Source organism: Triticum aestivum, chromosome 3A (genome assembly GCF_018294505.1).
Source record: "Triticum aestivum cultivar Chinese Spring chromosome 3A, IWGSC CS RefSeq v2.1, whole genome shotgun sequence".
In the NCBI taxonomy this organism is placed as follows: domain Eukaryota; kingdom Viridiplantae; phylum Streptophyta; class Magnoliopsida; order Poales; family Poaceae; genus Triticum; species Triticum aestivum.
Genome location: NC_057800.1, coordinates 32,499,083 through 32,520,832, shown reverse-complemented (window position 1 = coordinate 32,520,832; position 21,750 = coordinate 32,499,083). Strand labels below are relative to the sequence as shown.

The 21,750-nt window shown below is 45.0% G+C and overlaps 1 protein-coding gene and 1 long non-coding RNA gene across 7 annotated transcripts; one reads left to right on the top strand and one right to left on the bottom strand.

Annotated features, from left to right (window-relative positions):
• Positions 1-3,370: 3,370 nt before the first annotated feature.
• Positions 3,371-10,741, bottom strand: LOC123057726 (uncharacterized). 6 transcript variants are annotated; one of them, XR_006426939.1, is made up of 12 exons: positions 10,526-10,741; positions 10,270-10,428; positions 9,349-9,527; positions 9,199-9,281; positions 8,080-8,284; positions 7,722-7,988; positions 6,191-6,337; positions 6,033-6,109; positions 5,179-5,377; positions 5,035-5,103; positions 4,007-4,140; positions 3,371-3,740 (listed from the first exon to the last, which is right to left on the bottom strand). It is a non-coding gene; the product is annotated as an uncharacterized lncRNA (long non-coding RNA). The 6 variants fall into 6 exon arrangements; XR_006426937.1 differs by having other exon boundaries at positions 7,722-7,932; XR_006426942.1 differs by having other exon boundaries at positions 5,203-5,377; positions 7,722-7,932.
• A 3,564-nt stretch (positions 10,742-14,305) lies between these two features.
• LOC123056680 (cyclin-P3-1-like) lies at positions 14,306-15,525 on the top strand. The gene is made up of 3 exons (XM_044479989.1): positions 14,306-14,753; positions 15,106-15,162; positions 15,268-15,525. Exons 1-3 carry the CDS (start codon positions 14,653-14,655, stop codon positions 15,482-15,484), a joined length of 375 nt encoding a protein of 124 aa, XP_044335924.1. The 5' UTR covers positions 14,306-14,652; the 3' UTR covers positions 15,485-15,525.
• The last annotated feature ends 6,225 nt before the right edge of the window (positions 15,526-21,750 follow it).

Below are 21,750 nucleotides of genomic sequence, written 5' to 3'. Positions count from 1 at the left end.
AGGAGGAGAAGAACCAGGGTCCCGCCCAAAACATTGGTCCATCAGTGCCATGACCAACGCACGTATGTACTATATGATTATGAAATATGAATACGGTCGATAACGTGAATCGCCTATATGTATATATGATGTACGCATGAACGCATGCATCTAAAGACTCATGCATGCATTGCATGAGCTGGAGTATGTATTGTGTATACCGACGGTCTCCTTATATGTATACAAGGTAATGTGCAACGAGCAATCCATTAGTATTTTATGTAATTTATTTAGTCTCACAATTTTGTACCATCTTGTGAATTAGACTTTGTATTTGTTTGTGTTTGACTACACGTAAAACCGATGATGGAGACAACGATAGAGAAATATAAGGCGAAGCCGGTCGATTAGTTTAGCAGGCTGGGAAGCTAAGCAAGCACAGGCATACTTTGGTGCGGTGCTAATGCTACTAGGGCTCTTTTTTTCTTCTTGAGATGATGTACTAGGCTACTAGCTAGCATTCTGTATGCTACCAGATATGATGACATATTATTGCATGCAAGCGAGGTAATTTGTTTTCATTCGAAATATGGTACCACAGTTCATAACCGAGCTTGTATATCCAGGTCACTGCCACCGTGCATTGCTCCACTGCACATCTAGTCTAAAGAAGAGGCGCACGTCACCAAACACCTAACAGGAACTAAATGCCATGTGTAGAATCCGTGTGATCAAATGATGTACCTGATCCATCAGAAAAGCAAAAGCGGGCGACATGTCACTCTTCTCTTGATATCCGTACGCTGATTTTAGATGGGTAGTTTCGCTGTTTAAACTACTATCTCTGTACCAAAATACTTGTAATTGGGAGAACTTGTACAGAGGGAGTACCAGTTGTGTAAACACGTGCTAAAGTAGATAACCTGATGTCGTGGATAAATCAAGGAAGTTAACCATGATGAACTGTCATGCTGATGACGTGACAAACATGCAAAACTTATTGATGTATAGATGACTTGCATGGATTTAAAAATATAGTGTGTTGCAGCTATCCAAAAAAAAGGTAGAAGACATTTTTTTTTATTTGCGCGGGAAATAGAAGATGTATTACATGTCGTCCATCAATCCCATCCCTTCCCATCCATTAGTCGGTAGCTGCCATATACACTCGAACTTGTACTCCATCTGTCCCAGAGAGATCCCTCGCAACAATTCCTTAAGCGTTTTTACATGTTTTTTTTTTGTTTTCAAGCATCCACAAATAGGCACCATGCCTATTCATCTGCGGTTGAAAATTTAAGAATGCGATAAGTAGAACACATGTTTTCTTGAGATCATGAGAAAACTAGACAAGATAGAATCCTAGTGTCATCGGTGTGCATGACATAGGCGACGACATGATCCAGTTTCTTTGGTGGCATGTTCCTCGAGCATCTTCCCCTGAGGCCACCAAGCATAGGCCACGCAGTCGATGGCGACAGCATGGCTCTTTTTGTGGGGCAGTTCTGCGGCATCTGCATGCAATGGCTTGAGGCAGTGGAGATGAAAATGCAGAGGTAGTGGCATTGTTGCGAGCTTAACTGGCAGCCGCTGGTGCTGAAGGTGGCGGCTAGGCACATCTCGGAGTTAGTGTTGGCAGAGTTGCATTGGTGCCCGGTGGTTGGGAAATCTGTCATGCGACAACGATCCCATGATATGCGGGTTCAAGTGTGTCAACGGTGGGCCGAATGTCGCGGTTCAGGCATCTCGCGCAGCCATTGATATATTGATATGCTTTAACCACATTCATAATTTTTTTAACTCTAATGCTTCAGTAGAAATGAATTTGCATGTCTTTATGATTTATTTATAATAACATGTTAATAAAGTCCTAGCACTAGTTTTGGTTTTTCAGTGTTTTTGGTTTCATGGAAAACAAGCATTTTATGCTCACGAGAAAAAATTGAGAAGTGTTTTTGGATGAGAAGAGCACCAACGCCGAAAGAGAAGGGTAGTGTAGGTCACAGAAGGCCCAGGCGCCCTAGGGTTGAGGTGCATGTGCTCAATAATGCCTCTCTGCCCCTGTGCACCTCCAGATTATATATACACCAAAACCCCTACATAGATTATGTCACAACTTTCTGTGGCCATCACTTAGCATTACAATGTGTTTTCATCTACAACCATGTTCTATTACCCTGCTGGCGCGGGAATTCATCGCCATCTTCATAAAAAAATGATATTCGGCTCTTCGCAGCTCCATGATGATGTTTGAGTAGTTAAACCCCTAAACTATTGTTGCCTGGAAGTAGTCATGAGGCAATCTCTCACTTCCGCTTCAATACAACTAGATCGGGATCGCGCCTTGGCGCAAGGGTGCCGGTCCCAACGTGTTGATCAAAACCGGTAATGCTAAGTTAGAAGGAATCCAGGTTTAGCACGGGTATTCAAACAGGATGTAACAAACTAAAAGGAAAAATTAAACATTCACATGAGCAAAACATCATCGAGTTCAACATCGTCATAAGAATTAAGGCAACATTCAGTTCAGTGCGTTCGTGAAACCACAAAAGGTAACCACCTGACATTAAGTTCGGTACTAAGAGCACGAACACAAGAGAGAAAGTACCAAAAGGAGGAACACAATAAAAAGGTAATAAAAATCTACATGGCCATAGCTATTAGGCATATACTATAATAAGTTGCTTCATTCAATTGCATAGAACGATTTATATGTGTCGACAATGCACTTGCGATTTTGTACCTTAGCCTTTTAAAGGTTATGGACAATGAGCGATGGTTTCCTCTTTTCAATTTCGAAGGCAAAGACACATATCTGATACTCTCTGATCCCTGCCACTTTGACAAAGTCTCACAAACTATTTGTTATCGTTGGTCTCTTGTCCGTACTCATCTTCATCCGGACCTGTCTCATAACATATCTAGTGCTGAGACTAAACATCATGTCCTTGACCGGTTCATTGAGATGGTCCTTTAGATGCAGTTTTGTGAAGCGACATGATAAGTACCGCGAAAAGAAACATGCATTGGTCACAGCTGGGTACTACAATAATTTACTTGTAAGAAGTAGTAGGGTATTTAAGGTCCATAACATCCTCGTCCAGGAGCGACGAAGGTATAGCAATCATATCCAACCCAGAAACAAAGACACTGGAGCATTGCATATAAAATATAACATAGCATGATAGAGGTTCCAAGTAATACAATACATAAAAGATCTATGAACTTACCCAGGAAAATTTAGAAAATACAATGCCTCTTAATTCCAATGGGACCTTAAACAAAGAGGTATAGCAGTCCATATCAAAACTATAGAAGCACATTCAAATTAGAAAACAGTAAGCAACAATCCATCAAGCATTTGAATGAAAACAACTCAAAGCAAGGCACACAATAATTTCCAGTCATATCCAACCCAGTCTATTACATACCAGTGTGGCATTTTCTTAGGAAATGCAGCATGATATACCAAAAGGAAGTTTAAGTACCTTATACCAAAAGAAAGGCACGATTAATCATTCATCAACTAATATCTCCGGATTATGAGTGACGGGAATAACAATAGTATGGACAATACATAAAAATACCTTATATGTGCACACAAACTCATGACAATTAAACGACTTTACATCATGGATACAACTCAATCACCCGAATACCGACCAATGTAAACTATTTTTACATAGCATATTGGGCAAAAATTGTATACCCTGCATATAGACAGGAATATTTTCTGGTTGTCGTTCTTTGAATAGGCCTTCCTGCACAAAATCAATTGGTGCCCGTCAGTTATACCAACATAAACATAAGATTTCTTTGTTTACAAACACACACAATAAATGTAGATCCTTTTGTAAGATCGCATCAATTCAAGAGCCTGGATATCCAGTAGAATGTGTAACAAAAATTTAGAGCACAATGCATCTTTGCAAACATTAACACCAATAAATCGACATCCCCTTACATGAGAGGGAAGCCACATATATTGTTGAAAAGAAAAATCAATCAAGGCTCAATCCAGTCATACCTTGCAATCAGTTGAAGCTTTCTTTCCCTTCTATGGAACCCAACAAATCATCTAGTGGGAAAATAACCAGCATCCACATATTCTCTGTCAGGTTCCATATTGAATACTAAATACAGTCACATAAAACCCCGTTTCTGTTGGACGAACAAATCATAGATCAGCATCACATTAATGAACAGGTGAATGGCTGAAAAGAAGATCCCCGAGAACAGGGCATCTATGCAGGGGCATTTACATGAATAGAGTAGAGATGAGCGATAGGTAACCATTAGCATTTTCCAAACCTATCACTTCCTCCCATTGTAGTATTTCTACACATTAGTAATATAACACCAAGAAAATAAATAAGCAAACCATCATTTGCTCTCCTAATTTTGTAGAAAAGGGTAGAGGTTCAGTTCAGGAACCAGAAATGGGAATAAGAAAATGATAGATTTTCAGATGAATGGAACACTTCTTGGCTAAGCATCAGACACACAAGATTAGTGATGCTAGCTAGTTACACAAATCCATGTCCAACCTAATCATGTGTACACACTCTGCTTCCTATTCTTCCTGTCCGACTCTCACCGGGGCAGCACACCACACCAAAAACAAGAAATGAAGAAATAAAATGGACACTTGATAAAGAAAGTAGTACATGATGTAAATCAGTACCAAATAAAAAGTTCAGAACTAACATCATCTCCTAGAAGCAGAAAAAAAATCAATTTAGGATAAAAAACAAGAGCTAAAGCAGAATAGAACTTCATAAATGTGATCAAATTCAGAACCAGCATCACCTCCTAGAAGCAGAAAAAATTCAAAGAAGCCTATATGCACAGAAAGTTTGGCAAGATAAAAAGTAGCAGGCCTAAATATGCTTCTCTCAATCTTTGATATTTCTGAAAATCTACATTTTACATTGAATAAATATTACAATGCACATGGCAATAGTGCGGCCAAAGGCAGGAAACCATGTACTGCCATCACACAATATATAACAGGGAATCAAGCTTGAGAGAGACTTGCAAGGTCATCGGCAGTACCTCATCAGGTAATCCATAACCTGCGAGCCAAGATCATCGGTAGTACCTCGTCGGCAGTACCTAGGCGACCTGCAAGATCATTGGTCAGAGAGAGAGAGAGAGAGAGAGAGAGAGAGAGAGAGAGAGAGAGAGAGAGAGATGAACCTGGACGGAGTGCGTGGTTCTCACCGTCGACAGCGGTGGCGTGCCGGGGAGGTCATCGTAGAGGGTGCTCCTGGATCCGCCGGTCAGTGGGCGGCACCGGCGAGTGCACCTTGGCCCGTCACCCCCTGCGCGCACTGAGTGTGCACTGGATCCGCCGTTCAGTGGGCGGCGCCGGCGAGCGCACCTTGGCCTGCATTGCCTGTCCAAGCACCATAGTACAACTACTTCAATAGTGCAGTAACCATGTAAACAAAAAGATACAGAGCTGCAACAGAAGAAATGCTAGATGACTAATTTGTTGATGCCAAAATAAGATTATTAGATACATATCCTTAATTAACAAAAACCATGGAAAGAAATCATCTATTATAAGCTGGAAGACATAGTAATTCAGGTTTTTGCTGATCATAATTAAGATCATGTGGCAAGTTTCACCATTGAGCACAGAAAGCTTGAGACATGATGAAGTACTTTATAGAGACTTTATATAGCAAGGCATGATCCATCCAAGCTATGTGATGAGCATAACTACTTCAAAATATAGGATTTTTAAAAAGAACTTCTAATCTGATTTGGTGGCAACTCTTGCTGCAGCAGCAAGTGCTAATGCACCTGATAAAATATAAACCTTCAAATTAGTTACAGGAAAATATGGAAGGAAGCAGAGAGGAAAAAATTAAGAAATATACTAAGGGCTGTAACTAAACGTCACACATCTCACAATCAGATAAGAACTTAGTGCCAAGTCAGCTAACTTTTCACCTAACCACACTACGAACCATAGTAATAGACCTAGATAAGCAGCTAGATGGGACAAAGCGAGTACAAGACCAAGAAAGGGAGCAAGAAGGAACCTCTTCCATCTCTATCAGGTAGTCGAAGTGATAAGAAGCAATGAGCACGACGAACATGTCACCGCCCCGCGATCCAGCTGCGAGACGACGAACGAATCAGGAACAGGCGCATAACATACAGCTAGGAGAGAATCGGACGAGAGCGAGAGGAAGGGAACCTGAAGGACAATGACAATGGCAACATGGACAGCCGTCTCGGCGGCCGACGCTGCTCCGGGTACCGGTACTGGCATCGCGAGAGCTCATCTAAGGAGCAGCGATGCGGAGCAGTAGTAGCCATGGTGCTTCCGGGAGGCGATGATCCGCTGGGTAGATGAAAGGACGGGAGAATCAAAACTGGATGGAGCTAAACCTAGCCGCCGCCGCCAAACAGCTAGATCATACTCCCTCCGTCCGTAAATACTTGTCGCAGAGATGGATGTATCTAGACGTATTTAAGTTCTAGATACATCTATTTTTATCCATTTCTCCGACAAGTATTTCCGGACGGAGGGAGTATATTGGGGAGTAAGTGGTTCTAGTCATATCCGAACACTCCTTCTATTTTCTTGTGCTACATCAATTGCGTTCCATTCATTTTTTACATCAAGGAGCTTTTCCCACAAGATACAGGAGAATGTTATTACTTATTAGTACATTGAAAGCACACATCAATTTGTAGGGGGGTAGAAGGGAGCTAACATCGAGTCTGATCCATTAATATTTTCAGTATTGTTATTCACTTGCTTCAAATATTCTGAGGAATAGTAATAGACAACTAAAATGGTGGGTTTAGGTAACCTGTTTTGAAAAAAATTGTTGCACAATTGCATGTCCAAATATATTCAAGCTAACACAAAATAAACAGGTCTAATAGTTAGAAGGCCACAAAGTACATGCCTGGAGCAACGATGTTATATTACAGTGTGTATAGATGGAAAATGATGACACAACATTTTCAAAGTGTAACCTAAGCAACTACCAGAGGCTAGTACTGCAATAAAGTTTTGGGTGAACTGGATATCTACATTCCTAATTCCTTACAAACAACTGGATATCTACATACTCTAAATTCTGAAGCACCATCATGGTCTCATTTCAGATTTTCCACCGGCATATTAACATTGGAGGACCAACATGTCATAAGGTTAGCTAAGCTGGTTCTCTAATTATTGCCAGGGTAGAATAAGAAGAGCATACTAATGCCTTAGACCTGATGGTGTCAGGTAAACATGCTAAATACCAAGTTAGCAACAATGGACCCTAGTGGCGCTAATATTGCTGCTTATTGTAAGCCTCATGTGACTCTGGTAGTTCGCATTGACACTGCACACAGTATGACAAAGACTTTAGCTGAAAAGAAATGGTGGACATAGTAATTAAACAGCCTATGTATAAGAATCCATGTGGACTGTGAAAGCATATACCATCAAAGGTTGTTTTTAAGGAATCATTTTGTGAATCTTGTCAATCATTTTGATCCATGAATCAAGATCGCACATCAATTACCATAGACATTATATACGACATACCAAATGTTGCTATAAACTATCAGAAAGACACCATAGAAATAAAGTACTATCTCAAGGGAAATATCTTTAAAACAAACTGAAAAATCTTTAAAACTGAACCGTACAAACAAACGAATATATATGCTTGCATCATGGAAATACACAAATTTGATGTGAAAACTGAGAAAGAAAGCACTACCTTTCGATACGCCTGAGCATCTCCAGGCTGACCTTAGCCTCAGTATCGCCGGGCTGGATCCTCTTCCGGAACACCTCGTTCCCCCAGCGGAGCCTGCCCACAGTCATCACCCCGCACCACTGGATCCCCTTGGACACATTCTCAGCGCATCACCATTAAAAAAGATGTTCACCATTCTAGTCACACAAGCGTAGAGCTTCAAATATCTCACCTTCATGAACCATAAAAACATTACTTGACTGAGTACAAAATCGAAGAGCATAAAATCTGCAGTTAATCAAGAGAGTGGGGCTACTAATTAAGCATGGATTTTCATGTAGCAAATGAAGATTCTAGATTTATTAACTTAACAAATTACCAGTCCTAAAGGTCGAGGCGGGTGCATGGAAACACATTCCTTACAACAACTGTCCTGATACAGAAAAACTCACCGGTATCAGTCACGGTACATGAAGATAGAAGCAATAAAAAATAGCAGTATAAAAGGAATCTTGAAAATCCATTATAAAGGAAGAAAACTTGGTCATGAATGCACTGGTTGCAGCTTTTGTGCTAACTGTCCGCTGTTGTGACAAATAAAGACAATGTCATATTCAAAACGAGGCTAAAATTATTAATGATTTAGTTCTAATTCCATATAGTAATTAAAATGCTTAGAAAGATGCGGACTACTTGGCATTTTAGGAACTGGCCACTGCAAATAAACCCACAGGGTCTTGGGTATTGGTTGTCGGACATTATTTCTACATATGACTTTTCAGCAAAACCAAGATAGCATCAACCATTACTCTACTAAACAGATCGGTCAGTCACCTTTAGGATAGATTGTGGTTGCTCATATGTGTCAATAAATTACAATTTCATATGTAGGAGTGGGTCAATGCAAGCCGTTAGCAAGCAGTCACATGGCCGATTAAAAAAAAGATAGTTATGTCTAACAGAATATGTATGGACCAACTATACTCAATCCACCAGTCCAGGCTATGGTATATTTATCCAGCCTAAATACTCACATATATCAGCCATGAGTGGAAGTAGTTGACAACAAACTATGATCCTAGAAAGTATGACTAAAAGTTTGTCTATCAATGTAAAAACAAAAACACATTTGTAGATCAGCAAACAGAGGAGATGCCAACAGTGAAGTAAAACTTCATCAAGAATCATATTTTCAGGAGAGAACAAATAGTGCAGACCTTGCAGTATGACTGTAAAAAGTATTGCTAGGATGGCCTAAAGACAGTAAAAGCCTAAAACTTGCCAATTGTAAACAAACACGAAAGCAAGACACGTCACAACAGAAGTAGTAGTACAACTCCCAGATCTCTGGAACAATTTTCGCTTCGTTATATTATCGCCTCGGAAATATAGTCAAATCCTCACTTCTAGCAGCGCATATAAGCATATCACTAAGATAGCGAGGGAAATGGCGGGCAAAGGAGGGAGCTCAGCAAGAGGAGGAAAAGGGGGAACTCACCTTGGCCTTGGGACTGCTGGTTGCTGCCATGGAAGAGCTCTCAACCATGGAGCAGTCACGTACGCATCCTTGATTGTTTGTTGCTATAATATACCAATAATTAGTACCCAAAATAGATATTCTAGATAGAGATTCTGCAAGTGCACTCACCTTGTCCAAGTCCAATGCTTTATGGCTCTGAATTCTGACAGTAGACCAAGTTCCATCAACCTCCATAATAACCAAATCACTGAATCCACTATCTATCTTATGGTCATTTCCCAATATTTTTGGCTCCTTGTTCTCACACATTATTTGTTACAGTCAGCTATCATTTTAACAGCCACTACCTACAAAACAAAATGGTCACATTAGTTGCCCTATCAGTTAATACTGAGACAGATTAACATGCATACTCACCTCATGCATGTCCAAAGTTGTAGCAAGAATATGCAACTACTGTTGAATAAAAACAAACTAAAACTATTATTGTTTCCAAATCTATTAGTTTGGAAATCAATTGCATCGTGGGTCCTGTAAAGAGAGAAGCAAATGTGAAATTTATATGTGGTTCAAAATATTTTAGTGGTCCCACCCATAGTCAAAAAAAGACATTTTGGGACTAACATACATGTGGCTAATGCACGAATATCATGCATGTTGGGCTAACAATATTCTGAAATCAAAATCCGCACACCATTTATCACATGTCCTGATTTATAAGGCTGAATTAAAGAGATAACAGATATTACTAATGGGGTCATTTTAATTACTATAATTGTCATTTGCCCAAAAAAACAGCTGAAAATATCCTATATGCCACTGGGTGCCGTGTCATGTAAAATAAAATTCAAAAAAATATATATAACACTAACTTAGGCAAAAAGCACTTTGTCCTCCCTTTCTTTCTGTGCCCGTCAACCAATCAAATGATGGCAAAAAGTGAAACCAAACAGAAGGAAAGGAGGGGTCACTCTGTTCCCAGCAAATTTGTCCATATGCACAAATATAAATCATGCCCACTAATTTGTCCATATGCACACATATAAAACAAACTGAGGAGTTATGAGCAGGGAGTTAACAAAAGACTACCAATCACTCTAGCAGATGGAGCCATCCCACTATATCCTCTCAGACCGTGACACCTCTCGGAGCTAGTCGAAGACAAATCTCCAGAGGTTGAAGACAAACCTTTCTAGGAGAAATTGACCACCGCAACAACTATCCTTGCAACCAACCGCGAGCAACAACCTAAATAACAATAGATCAAGCCGCAAGTCAGCCTTGGAGAGAGAGAGAGAACGTGTGTGTGTGTGTGTGTGAGGGAGGGAGAGAAAAGGAGAGGAACCTGCGGGGCCGTCGCCACCGACGCGCCGACGGGGGACGTGCCGCTCCCGGCCGGCCCTCCAGACCGACGTCTCGGAGGAATCGACCCCACAAGGGGCGAATCCACTGGCCACGAGAGATTAGGGATTGGGAGAGGGTGGGGGCCGGCAGGGATGGGGAGAGGGTGGGGGCCGCCAGGGATGGGGAGAGGGCGGGGGCGCGGTGGTGGTGGTGGTGGACGACGATGACGCCGGCGGCCGGCTCGGAGGAATCGAACCCCCAAGGGGCTCCCCACTGGCCACGGGAGAGAAGGTCAGGGCCGGCGGGGATGGGGAGGGGGCGGGGCATCGGCCACTGCGAGCGGGACGAGCGAGGCGGGACGGCGGGGTCGTGGTCATCGGCCACGGCCACGGCGAGCGCGACAGCGGGGCGGGGCGGGCAAGCGAGGCGGCGGGGCGGGGCAGGGCGGGCGAGCGGGGCGGGGTGGGCGAGGCGGCGGGGCGAGGCAGGGCAGGCGAGCGAGGCGGGGCGGGCTAGGGAGGGAGGCGGTTGCGGGAGGGAGGGAGAGAGGAGGAGGCTAGGGTAGCCGGCCCTTTTATACCCCCAATACGCGAAATGACCAAAATACCCCGACGGGGGCACGGTATTTACATTTTGCTGTCATTACTATTCATTCCAGTAGTGTCAATCCCAGATCCAACGGCCCAGGCTTCTCCAGATCTCGATCGGACGGACGAAAACGCATCAAGCCACCCGATCCGACGGCCGAGAATCGCGATCGCTGAGGAGGCTTGTACTTCCATCCTTCTCTTATTTCTGGATGAACACACTAGCTGTCTAACAAGATTATGAGCCATCTAATGTATTCTCTATTGTGATTATGCCTATGTGTTGATTTGTTACTTTATAATATGATTATATGTGATTTTTATGTCTGATTTATAGATGTATATTGCTCTTTGATTATTTATTTACTTATTCATTGGACAGTTTGAGTGAATGACCAATAGTATGAGTGATATGCCTTAGTTGAGTTTAATTTTGCAAGTAAGGTACCTCGGTGATAGTAAGAGGATAATGAGTTTACCATGGTGTCGGCACTAAACATAAAGCCAATAAACTTGTGTTGTAGAGCACTCTAATTACCGGATAAAATGCAAGCATGTTGGAAGCGTCATATATGTGTCATGTATTTTCAGTTTTTCAGGGCAGATGTCTATATATGTTGTCTGATTGATGTTTTTTTTGTTGTAGACAAAGCGCCGTTTTCTTCTTCTTGTTAACTTGCTAGTGGATGATGTGGCTAGTGGGTTGGAGGGGCCAATAGGCATTTCTTTTCGGTTATGACTACCCTCTCTAACAGTTGTTGTGCTCTGTACAAGCCATCTAGGTAGTCTGGCAGAGCGGTACAGACCTAATTTAGCTTGTTAGCGATGGGGATGAGGGCAAAAGCGGCGGTGGCGGAGCTGGAGCTAGCCATAATTAGGGTTGGATGTCGAAGAGGAAGTAGGCTCTGGACACCAGCAGCTAGCCGTGTTGTGCACAGATGCATGCGTAGCTAGCCAGTAGCCGCGCTCGGGAGAAGGTGCTCGTAGTCCTTTCCCTTCAGCCCTGCTGAAGGCCGACCTCTCATGGAGCTGAAGCTCGCCGACCTCAGCATGACCTCATCCCCTGCACCGCTCCTGGTCGCCGCCCCCCGCCACAGCCCTCCGTGCCGCCAAGCTCCCGACCACGCCCCGCCGCGACCGTGTGCCACGTCGCTCCTCGTCGCGCGCCGCGCCAAGCCTCGCTCAGCCGCGGCCCGGCGGCGCCCGGCCTCGCGCTCGTGGCACTCGCCGTGCCGCCTCCGCGGTGCAAGCTCCCCTGCCTTCTATGTGTATGAGGAAATGTCAGGCGAACATATTGAAAATGGGTCAGCTACCGTTGGGCGCACCGGCCGACCTAATTGAAAAAGTGGACACGGACGGACGGACGGGGACGTCCATTTGGGTCGGCTGGTTGGAGTTGCTCTAAACTCTTTCATGCATTGGTCATTCTTTTTTGATTTAAGTGGTTTGCCTAGATTCACGTGCTTGTTGTTGGTTCTTCCTCGCATCATCAAAGTGCTCTCTCTCCTCCTTAATTGTTGCGTCATGTCATTTTTTTGCTTATGTGGCATAGTTAACACCTGTCCATCGTGGAGCACCGGGAAAGGCCATATGAAATTTTCTCTACGCGGTAAGACATACTGAATTCCATCAGCCGGTCGTGGCCCTTGTACGTACGAGTCGGGTCCGGACTGGAAGAACAACGCGTATCGCGTACGGGAAACAACAAATACACTTTCGCCGTCGGGGCGGGTGCACCATCGGTCTTGCCAGCGAAAGGCATAATCAATCCATGGACTCCGACGACGTCATCAGTTTCGGCGTCAGGAAGGCTTCAGCAGTGGCGCTGCTATTCAGGGAGGCGATCCACTCTAAGGCGATTTGCAACTTGATGAGCTTCCCCGTCGGGCCGTCTATGCCTATGAGGCTGTTGGCGTCTACATAGGGTGCCTCCATTCGAGGGTCAATAGTCACCAGGCCCCCAGGAGATGCGATGCAGTCAGGAGAAAAGGTGCACTCATCAGTCTTATTCCTACTGTGGCAGCTGCTTACTTCTAGCGCCCGAGCCTTGAGCTCCTCGATGCGGCCGGCGATCTTGTGGCGCGTCTTGATCTTTCTGAGCCTGCGCTTAAGCCAGGCCTTGCCGCCATGGCCGCCGCCGTTGAGTTCATGGGTGAAGACGTCGACGCAGTCCTCCATGTTGTAGGAGAGCTCGCGCACCTTGTCACGTCAGTCCCTCTGCTGCTCGTCGAGCGCCGCCGCCCGAGAGAGCTTCACGAGGAGGGCGTTCATGGTGCTCATCTCGTTCCACAACGAGACGATCTGCTTGTGCACGCCGCTGGACAGCTTGTACTTGCTCGCCAGGCGCGAGCAACGCGGCGAGCTTGGGCAGCAGCGTCCTCATGGCTCCCGTCAAACGCGCTCGCCACCACCCCCTCCATCTTCCTCGTCTCAATCGCAGAAAAAACAGTAGAAATGCAAGAACCGCGGAGCAGTGGGGGTTTCACGAGGAAGCAGCAGCTTGGAATGAAGCGGTCATTGCAAATTCGCACCGCAGCTTGGTAAGAAGAGTTCGCATTGCAATAGTGATGCATGCTTGTGTGTTCGTCTCGTCCACCACCAAGCGCGTGGCATGTCGACTCTACCCATACACTGCATTATTGCATTTGGCCATCGAACACATTAATGTACGCATCAAGGCCGTTCGCTCGCGCGTGCCACGTGGGCAGTAGGGGTGGCGATGGCACTGTTGTCCCCTTTGTTTGCTTCGTCGCTGCCCCACCACTGGTCGTTTCCTTGGTCCAGAAGACAGAGACCTCTCCTCTCCTCCATCTCTTCCGCCGCCGGCATCCCCAATCTCACGGCTCACGCCACGCTGCTGCTCTTCCGCGCCCTTTCCTTCGGCCCACACCTCGTTGCCCGTTGCTCCTCCCCGCACTGCCACCACCGTGCGCGTAGCCATCGAAGCTCCACATCCCTCGAGCCTTTCAATCTGCATCTCAAGAGCACACGGGAGAGAGGCGTCGTGCTTCTTACCGGACCAAGATCGGCACGTCCATGTCCTCTCCATCCACGACCATCAGGAGGAGGTCGAGCAGAGCACGGAGTCTCCAGCAGGAGAGGCGCTGATTCTGCCGGATCGGCCGACCGCGCGATATGGGGGTGGGGAAGATGGAGAGACGGCGGGTGGAGGGGGAGGGGTGGCTGCGAAAGAAGGTGAGAAGAAGGAGGCACGGCGCGAGGCCTCTCGGCCCGCACACCGGGCGCGCCGCGGGGGTCAACAGGGTCGTCTTCGAGCACTTCACAGAGCGGGCAGTCAATACGGTGGTGCTGTCGCAGAAAGAGGACAGGGGGCTCGGGGAGGGGGCCGTGGCGCCGCGCCACCTGCTGCTCATCTACAATTGATGCCGGTGATAAGCATTTGGAGAGCTACTGGACATTGGGTTTAACAGTATCACAGTCAAAGAAAGGGGATACCAAGTTTCCAAATGTCCTGTCGCTTCTTGCCACATATCTGAGCAGATCAGTTCAGAAGAATGAAGAATTACTAGGTTCTGATGGAATGAAGGAGTCGTCCACTATCTTTCATGGCCAGAGGGTGACAGATCTCAGTATACAGCTCTATGCAGAACGCATTTTCAAGTATGCTGAGTGCAGTCACTAGTAGAAAACGGGCCTATTGTCCCGGTTCGTAAGGATCTTTTGTCCTGGTTCCTGAACCGGGACTAAAGGGTCGTTACTAATGCCCTGACCCTTTAGTCCCGGTTCTAACCAGAACCGGGACAGATGGGTCTCCACGTGGCCTGCGCGCTGAGCCCAGGCAGGAGGGCCTTTGGTCCCGGTTGGTGGCACCAACCGGGACCAATAGGCATCCACGCGTCAGCATTTCTGTGGCTGGGGTTTTTATTTTTTTTGAAAGCGGGGGGGTTTGGGGGTTAATTTAGGTATTTCATATATTGTGTCACAAACATGACGCCCTTCAGTGTACGTCAAATGTGTACATGACGCCCTTCAGTGTTCATCGCTTGCTAATTACAAGTGTGGCGGTTGCTGCCAAATTCACAGATGATGCGTAAGTGTACTCAATGCAGCCGCAATTCAGCTGTATTTCTTTGCATATCACAAACATGCACTGGTTTCCCACTAACTTTCTCAAATCTCAATGCATCTCCTGCAGGTTTTTCAACAATACATTCTATGCTAGGGTGGGAGGAATCAACACAATCGAGATGAATCGTCTCGAGCTGCATTTGTTGTTTAATCTGGACTTCAGGCTGAAAGTGAACCTAGAGACTTTTTTGGGAGCTACTGCTTGCAACTGGAGAAACATGCACCGGTGTCACCAGAGAGACTGTCGGTTCAGGTTCATTGTGTCAAATGATCTAAAGATTTGAGCTATAGCGGTAGCACTGACGAGCGGATTTCTAGATTTTGGTATATGGTAGTTGACCTGATTGTGTCAATGATTGCACCAATTCTATAGGTTGGGGCCTTTCTCAGAAAATCTGATGGCAACACTCTGGTAAGCTATCGCCGAAGGTTTTCTTTTTTGGATGTTTGCTCGATGACACTCTTAGATATCATTAAAGGCTGGGAATGATCCCCTTAAATATGTACATGGTTAGATATCTTTGCTGATGTACAAAACTCGATGAATTGCACATATATTGCTTGTTTAACAGATGAAATTCAGGAATTAATGGCATACATAATGTAGTTGAGCTGCTCTCAGCCTTCCAAAGGGACAGCCGTTTCTCTTTTAAAAGTCAGATGAATGTAGATATTGGATATTTACTAAAAAAGGCCACTGGATATTTTGGATTACAAAATTAATTATCTGACCAACTTCTTGGTGCTTGCAAGTTACAACTCTTGGTCAATGTGGAGGACGAAACTGACCTGAAAGGCTGAAACTATTTCCTTTAGGTATAACAACCCCCCTCCCATGGATGACAAGGATAAAGATCGTTGTCGGTGCGGCTAAGGGCCTTGCCTTCTCCACAACGCCGACCAGTCGGTGATCTACCGCGGATTCAAGGCCTCCAGCATCTTGCTCGACTCAATAAGCAACATGTAAGTTCAGACTTTCTGCTAGGAAAAGAAGTAGTTTCCAAATGTCTCTCATTTTGGAACTGTAGTGGTGCTTACTTAAAAATGGGGTTGAAAAGTACGCCACACCCCTTATGCTGAAATTACCACAGAAGTGTCTATCAAATAAAGCAAGCTCCATGGCCTCACAAACTCGCCTCTGCTGCTTAACCGATACGGCCTCTCCCTACTCAGGATAGACAGCTTCGTGGAGGTACGTTCACCCTCTTCTTCTTCTATTCTCCTGCTCTACTGCCACTAGGATTACTCCATTACTGATTATTGGTTCTAGAAAAAGAAAACAGCAGCTTCACAAATTATATCATGGGGAATTGCTGGTATCCTAGGAATTCAATGGTACAGGTTGGGTTAAAGATGACGCTAAAAAATTTATGAACTTTCTGCTACCATAGGAAATTGACATGTAGCAAAATATGGATGTGAAAGTGAGAATTCTAAATGCTTGAGTTGTTTGAACCATTCTATTTGTGCGTTGAGCAAATTATAATTAATTAGTACGTACATGTAGGGAGAGGAAGTCGAGCAGGCAATGGTGCCTTCGTCATCGCCGGCTGCGCTGGTATATTGTGCTCCTTTCCCTGCTCCGCCGCCTAGGCCACTCCACCACCATGGGATACGAGTATGGCCTTACCATGGCTGGGTTGAGGATGATCAGTTCGTCCCCAACGCGTCCCCGTTTGTCCATCCGATGAACAAGAGAGCTGTCAACAGAAGAAGCCGACTCATGTACCTTCAGGCTCTTCTCTTCTTGGTTCAAGATCTTCAGTATCTTTATTAATTTTTAGGTGCTCACTGTACCTTCATGCTCTTTGACAGAACCTCTTTGCAAGGAAGTGTGCGAGTAGTGAGAAATTTTAAATCAGTGAGCAAAACTTCGCATATGTACTCACTGTAAGTGTTCACTACATCTTTAACTATTCATACAAAGGAGGTTAGAGATCTGGCATAAATAGCATTCATTGCAAGATTACGTGAAGTACTAATATTCCAATATGCCACATTTCTTGCTTAATGGTGCCCACTAATAGGAAATAAACAGTAATGTGTAGTATTACTTGGTAGTGGTTTACTCTGCTTTTCCAGGAAAATAGTGTTATGCATGTATGTATGTACGTACGTACGTACGTACGTACGTATGTATGTATGTATGTATGTATGTATGTATGTATGTATGTATGTATGTATGTACGTACGTACGTATGTATGTATGTATGTATGTATTACTTGGTAGTGGTTTACTCCGCTTTTCCAGGTTGCAAAAAGGCAATACTTGTCTGTGCTACTTGCAGTTTACTCCGCTCATTCTACGGGTACTAATAGGACCCATTGGTACATTCAGGTTGGATAGCAGGAGGACTAGAGGATGCCTTAGGAGAGGGTGTCCAGCAAGCACTGTTAAAGATATTCGAAGGAACTGTAAGTGCCCATGCTGTTTAGAAGAGTGGGAGTTTTCCAGTGTGCAAGCGTGACTAATCTGACATATTTTTCTGCTTCATGGATTCTGAACTCGCTTTTATCATATTATGTTTGTTTGTTTCTAAACAAGAACAATTTCATGCCAAGAAAAAGAAGTCGAGATATCATATCCCATGGTTAATGTCCAGGTAATTGTTTTAAGAACTTCTGAATAGCATTGGCTGCTGAAACCTGCTACATAGACGTAGATTAGTAACCTTTCAGCAGTCTAGCACCAAAAGTTCCAAATTATTTCATGGTGCTATGACTTTCAGTCTTCATTTCATACGTGTTGGTCGTTTGAGGGACACAGCCAACTGAACATCGAAGATGGATGCCCTTGTTTCACAAGCAGTTGGCCCTAGGTACTAAATATATATACTTTAAATTTGTAGTAAACACCTCCGATCCCATTACAATGATGAGTGGCGCATACGCAAGCACTCTATTGTTAGATGCATAATAATTTGTTTTTCCAGGTTGATATAAAAGTATACTCTTAATTTGTAGACGCGCCTTCTCTGACGTGGGGAAGATTTATGTTAGAAACTTGCATAGCCAGATCATTGATGGGTGCATATTATTGTACACACAAGCAACCTTAGTTGAATAGTTCATTGATGGGCGGGGAGGGCAGGTCTGCAAGGTGTTGGGAAAACCTTTTCTTTATGTGAACAACATGGTATGGTATTGTTCTTAATTCAACCTTGTTTGCAAATTCAAGTGTTTGGTTTGAAGGATGACACAAATCCCACGCAAGGAACATGTTAATATAGTTTTGTGCAACATATATTTTTCATCATAGCGATGGAAAACTGACTGGTGCAGGTGCCCTTCTAATTGGTGCTCTATGTATGTTCTCATTTGGTTCAGGTTGATTTTTGTGTATTCTAAGTTCTACACGCCAAAGACTGAATACTGAAATACACGAACATGATGATGATTATGATAGAGGAAGTACAATGGCAAGCACCAATCAGTGTGAGGTAAAAACATAAAGCCGAGAAGCAACACCTGTTGATGTTCTTTCTTATGTGATCAGCAAATAACCTGCAATGAAGGATTCTAAGGATAATTTGCTTGCTATGGTTGCCACTAAAATCCTATTTGTAATTATCTTTTGGCTCATAATTATGTCTGTCATTCTAAAGACATGTTGTGACTGCAATGAAGGTCTCTTATATATATGTTAGATGTCATTTCTAATTCATGTTATCACTATTCTTGCCTTGTTAAGCCGAGACCAAGTATTGTTGGTCATTTCTTAAGATCAGGAGCCAACTAGCCACCCTAATCTAAGCGTTGGATATTGGAAAGTTTGAAGAAGCCCAACATGCATAGACAAGCTTAAATTAAGATCCCAACTAGCCGCCCTAATGTGTGTAGACAAGATTAGTGCGTATAATCCCGCCTCAAGGGGTGCGCCTGGGCCAGGAATGCAAGATAAGCCATCTGATGGGAGCGATGAGAACGAGGAGTGCGTAGAACGTCCTCTTTTTCCTACGCGTCTTGTGAGTTGCCGACTATAGTGGGCCTTCAGTCCGGTCACACCTGTGTCCTGTTTAGAGGATCTACTAAGAGCATCTACAGCCGGACCTCTCAAACCAATCTTATACGCCTGGGCGGGCTGACCGGTCATTGCCCGGTCGTGAAAATCTGATTCAGACAGGCTCCTCAAACGGGCCTCAAACACCCGGGCTGACCGGCATCCCTCATATCTAGCCTAAATATGAGGCGGATATGGGGCGCCCGGGCACGCCCGCCGACCCTGCTACAGGTCGTAGCGGTCCCACTTGTAGCGACCGAAGCTCCTCCTTCTCTCACCTGCAGCGACCGAAACTCCTCCACCTCTCATCGGTGCAACCAAATTTTAGTCCCACATCACCCGGCGAGGCGGACGCCACCCTACTTAAATAGCTGCGCCAGCGGATGGCGGCAAGCTTGGTTGTTGTTGTTGTGTAGGTCTATCAATTTTCGCATGTGTGATCGAGATAAATTTGACATTAGACTGCATTTCATTGACTGGTGATTGTTCATCGAGTGTCAAGTTTGTCTCGATCATATACGTTGATACCTCTACTACAATGACAGTAGATTTTTATTTTATTTTGACGCATAGACACATAGTGATTCAAAAAAAGCCGACACCAATGTTCCCTATGTGAAGGAGATAGACCCTGACTATGAATCGTCTATGTGATAAAGATAGAAGATTCATAGTAAGAGTCCATATCCTTAACAAAGGTTGCAATCATGTCAGAAGCTCATCCTTCTGGATGACCCGGATATTTAAGCCGGTCGACTAGCTCATAAGTCGACGAGGTGAGACTAATACAGGTGTGAAAATGTTAAATATGAGCAATTTTCGGTGCCCAGCCGTCCCAAGACGAACAGGATGATCGACACGCATGGCTCTGCATGTAACAGATGTTTTGAAATAGGATACGTGGTTGTAAATTATAAAATTTGAGGGATTCCCGGTCACTGTCCGTGGGCGCGTCCGCGGGAGTTTGAGGGTCCAAATTTACAACCTCGGTTGTATATGCTCTAAAGCTACAAACGTCAAAATCTGGCCCCAAACACCCGTTCACACAGACAGTGACCAGACAACACCCAAAAAATTGATTCCACAACCACAACTTTGAATGCATCATTTCCTCCATTTCAAGGAACTTATCGCGGAATCTAGGCCCACTGGGACTGAAAGACCTTGGGGTACGAGTGGCTCCCACGTATGCCAGTGTTTCAAATCAGCAACTCTATATTATTACATGCAACATGACACGTAATCTAAGCGGAGCTCGTCCGCCTCCATAGTGCCCATGTCCGGCGGCCGGCTGTGTCCCTCGAAGTGTTGCTCTAGTTGTCAACGAGGAATAGTAGGACATGAGACACTGACCAGCTCACGGGAGTCGAGGCGTCGCCGTCTCCCATGTCTTACACTTCCTAGTCGGAGCCGTCGCTTGCATGTCACCGATGGACGTGAGATCGATGATGGATCCATCCTGGGAGGAGCCGACAACGTCCACCACGATGCGGTTGTAGCGCCTGGGGTGGCCGTGCAGCATACGGGGCGCTAGAGAATGCGACTCTGCTTCGCCAACGTCCGCGAGGGCTACCGCCACCTCCCACGCCTGCTTCCTAGCACGGCAGGCACGCCACATCATATTTTTGTCAGCGGACACCCATGCGTTCACCTCTGTCTTATTGCGCCAACGAAGCAGTTGCACATCCACCTAAGCGTTCGGATGCCAGACGGACCGCACCGCCTCCGGTGAGGCAGCGGCGACACACCTCGCGCCGGATCCATGTGCCATTTGGGCGGACGCAATGGATTCCTGGTGGAATGAGTCTGAGCACTGTCGTCGGGCGGCCTCCTCCCGGGAGCGGCGGAGCGCAAGGCGGAGGTTCATCTGGACACTAATTGGAGAGCCCGAGCATTTGGGACGGCTATGGGGAGGCTGGTTGAGTGGCGGTTTTTCATATGGACACTGACCGGACAGCCCGTTCGGGCGATCGGGGTGGATATGGGTGGTCCGGTTGTATATGCTCTTAGGCATTGTTCGGTTAATCTTCCTCCCATGGGATTGGAGTGGATTTTGGCCCATAAGGCATTTAATCCCCCTCAATCTCTTCCAACCCCTTTCAAATCCACCTCATCAACCAAACAAAGCCTTAAAGTGCAGAATAATGTGTACTCTGTCATCATTGCCTAACGCTACTCCATGCGAAGTAACGAATCGATGAATTTCCTTGCCGTGTAGACCATCACTATTAGGGAAAAGCTTATAGGTAGAGGCTTAGCAATACGTGCTTCGCTACCCATACTGTCACTGCGTGAGGACACCACGAGATTGAACCCATCACAAAGCACATCTCCCATTGCAAGAAAAATCAATCTAGTTGGCCAAATCAAATCGATGGACCGGAGAGAAATACAAAGCTATCTTAATCATGCAGAAAAGAGTTTAGAAAAGACTCAAAAAATATTCATAGATAATCTGAACATAAATCCACAATTCATCAGATCTCAACCAACGCACCGCAAAAAAAGATTACACCGAATAGATCTCCGAAAACATCAAGGAGAACATTG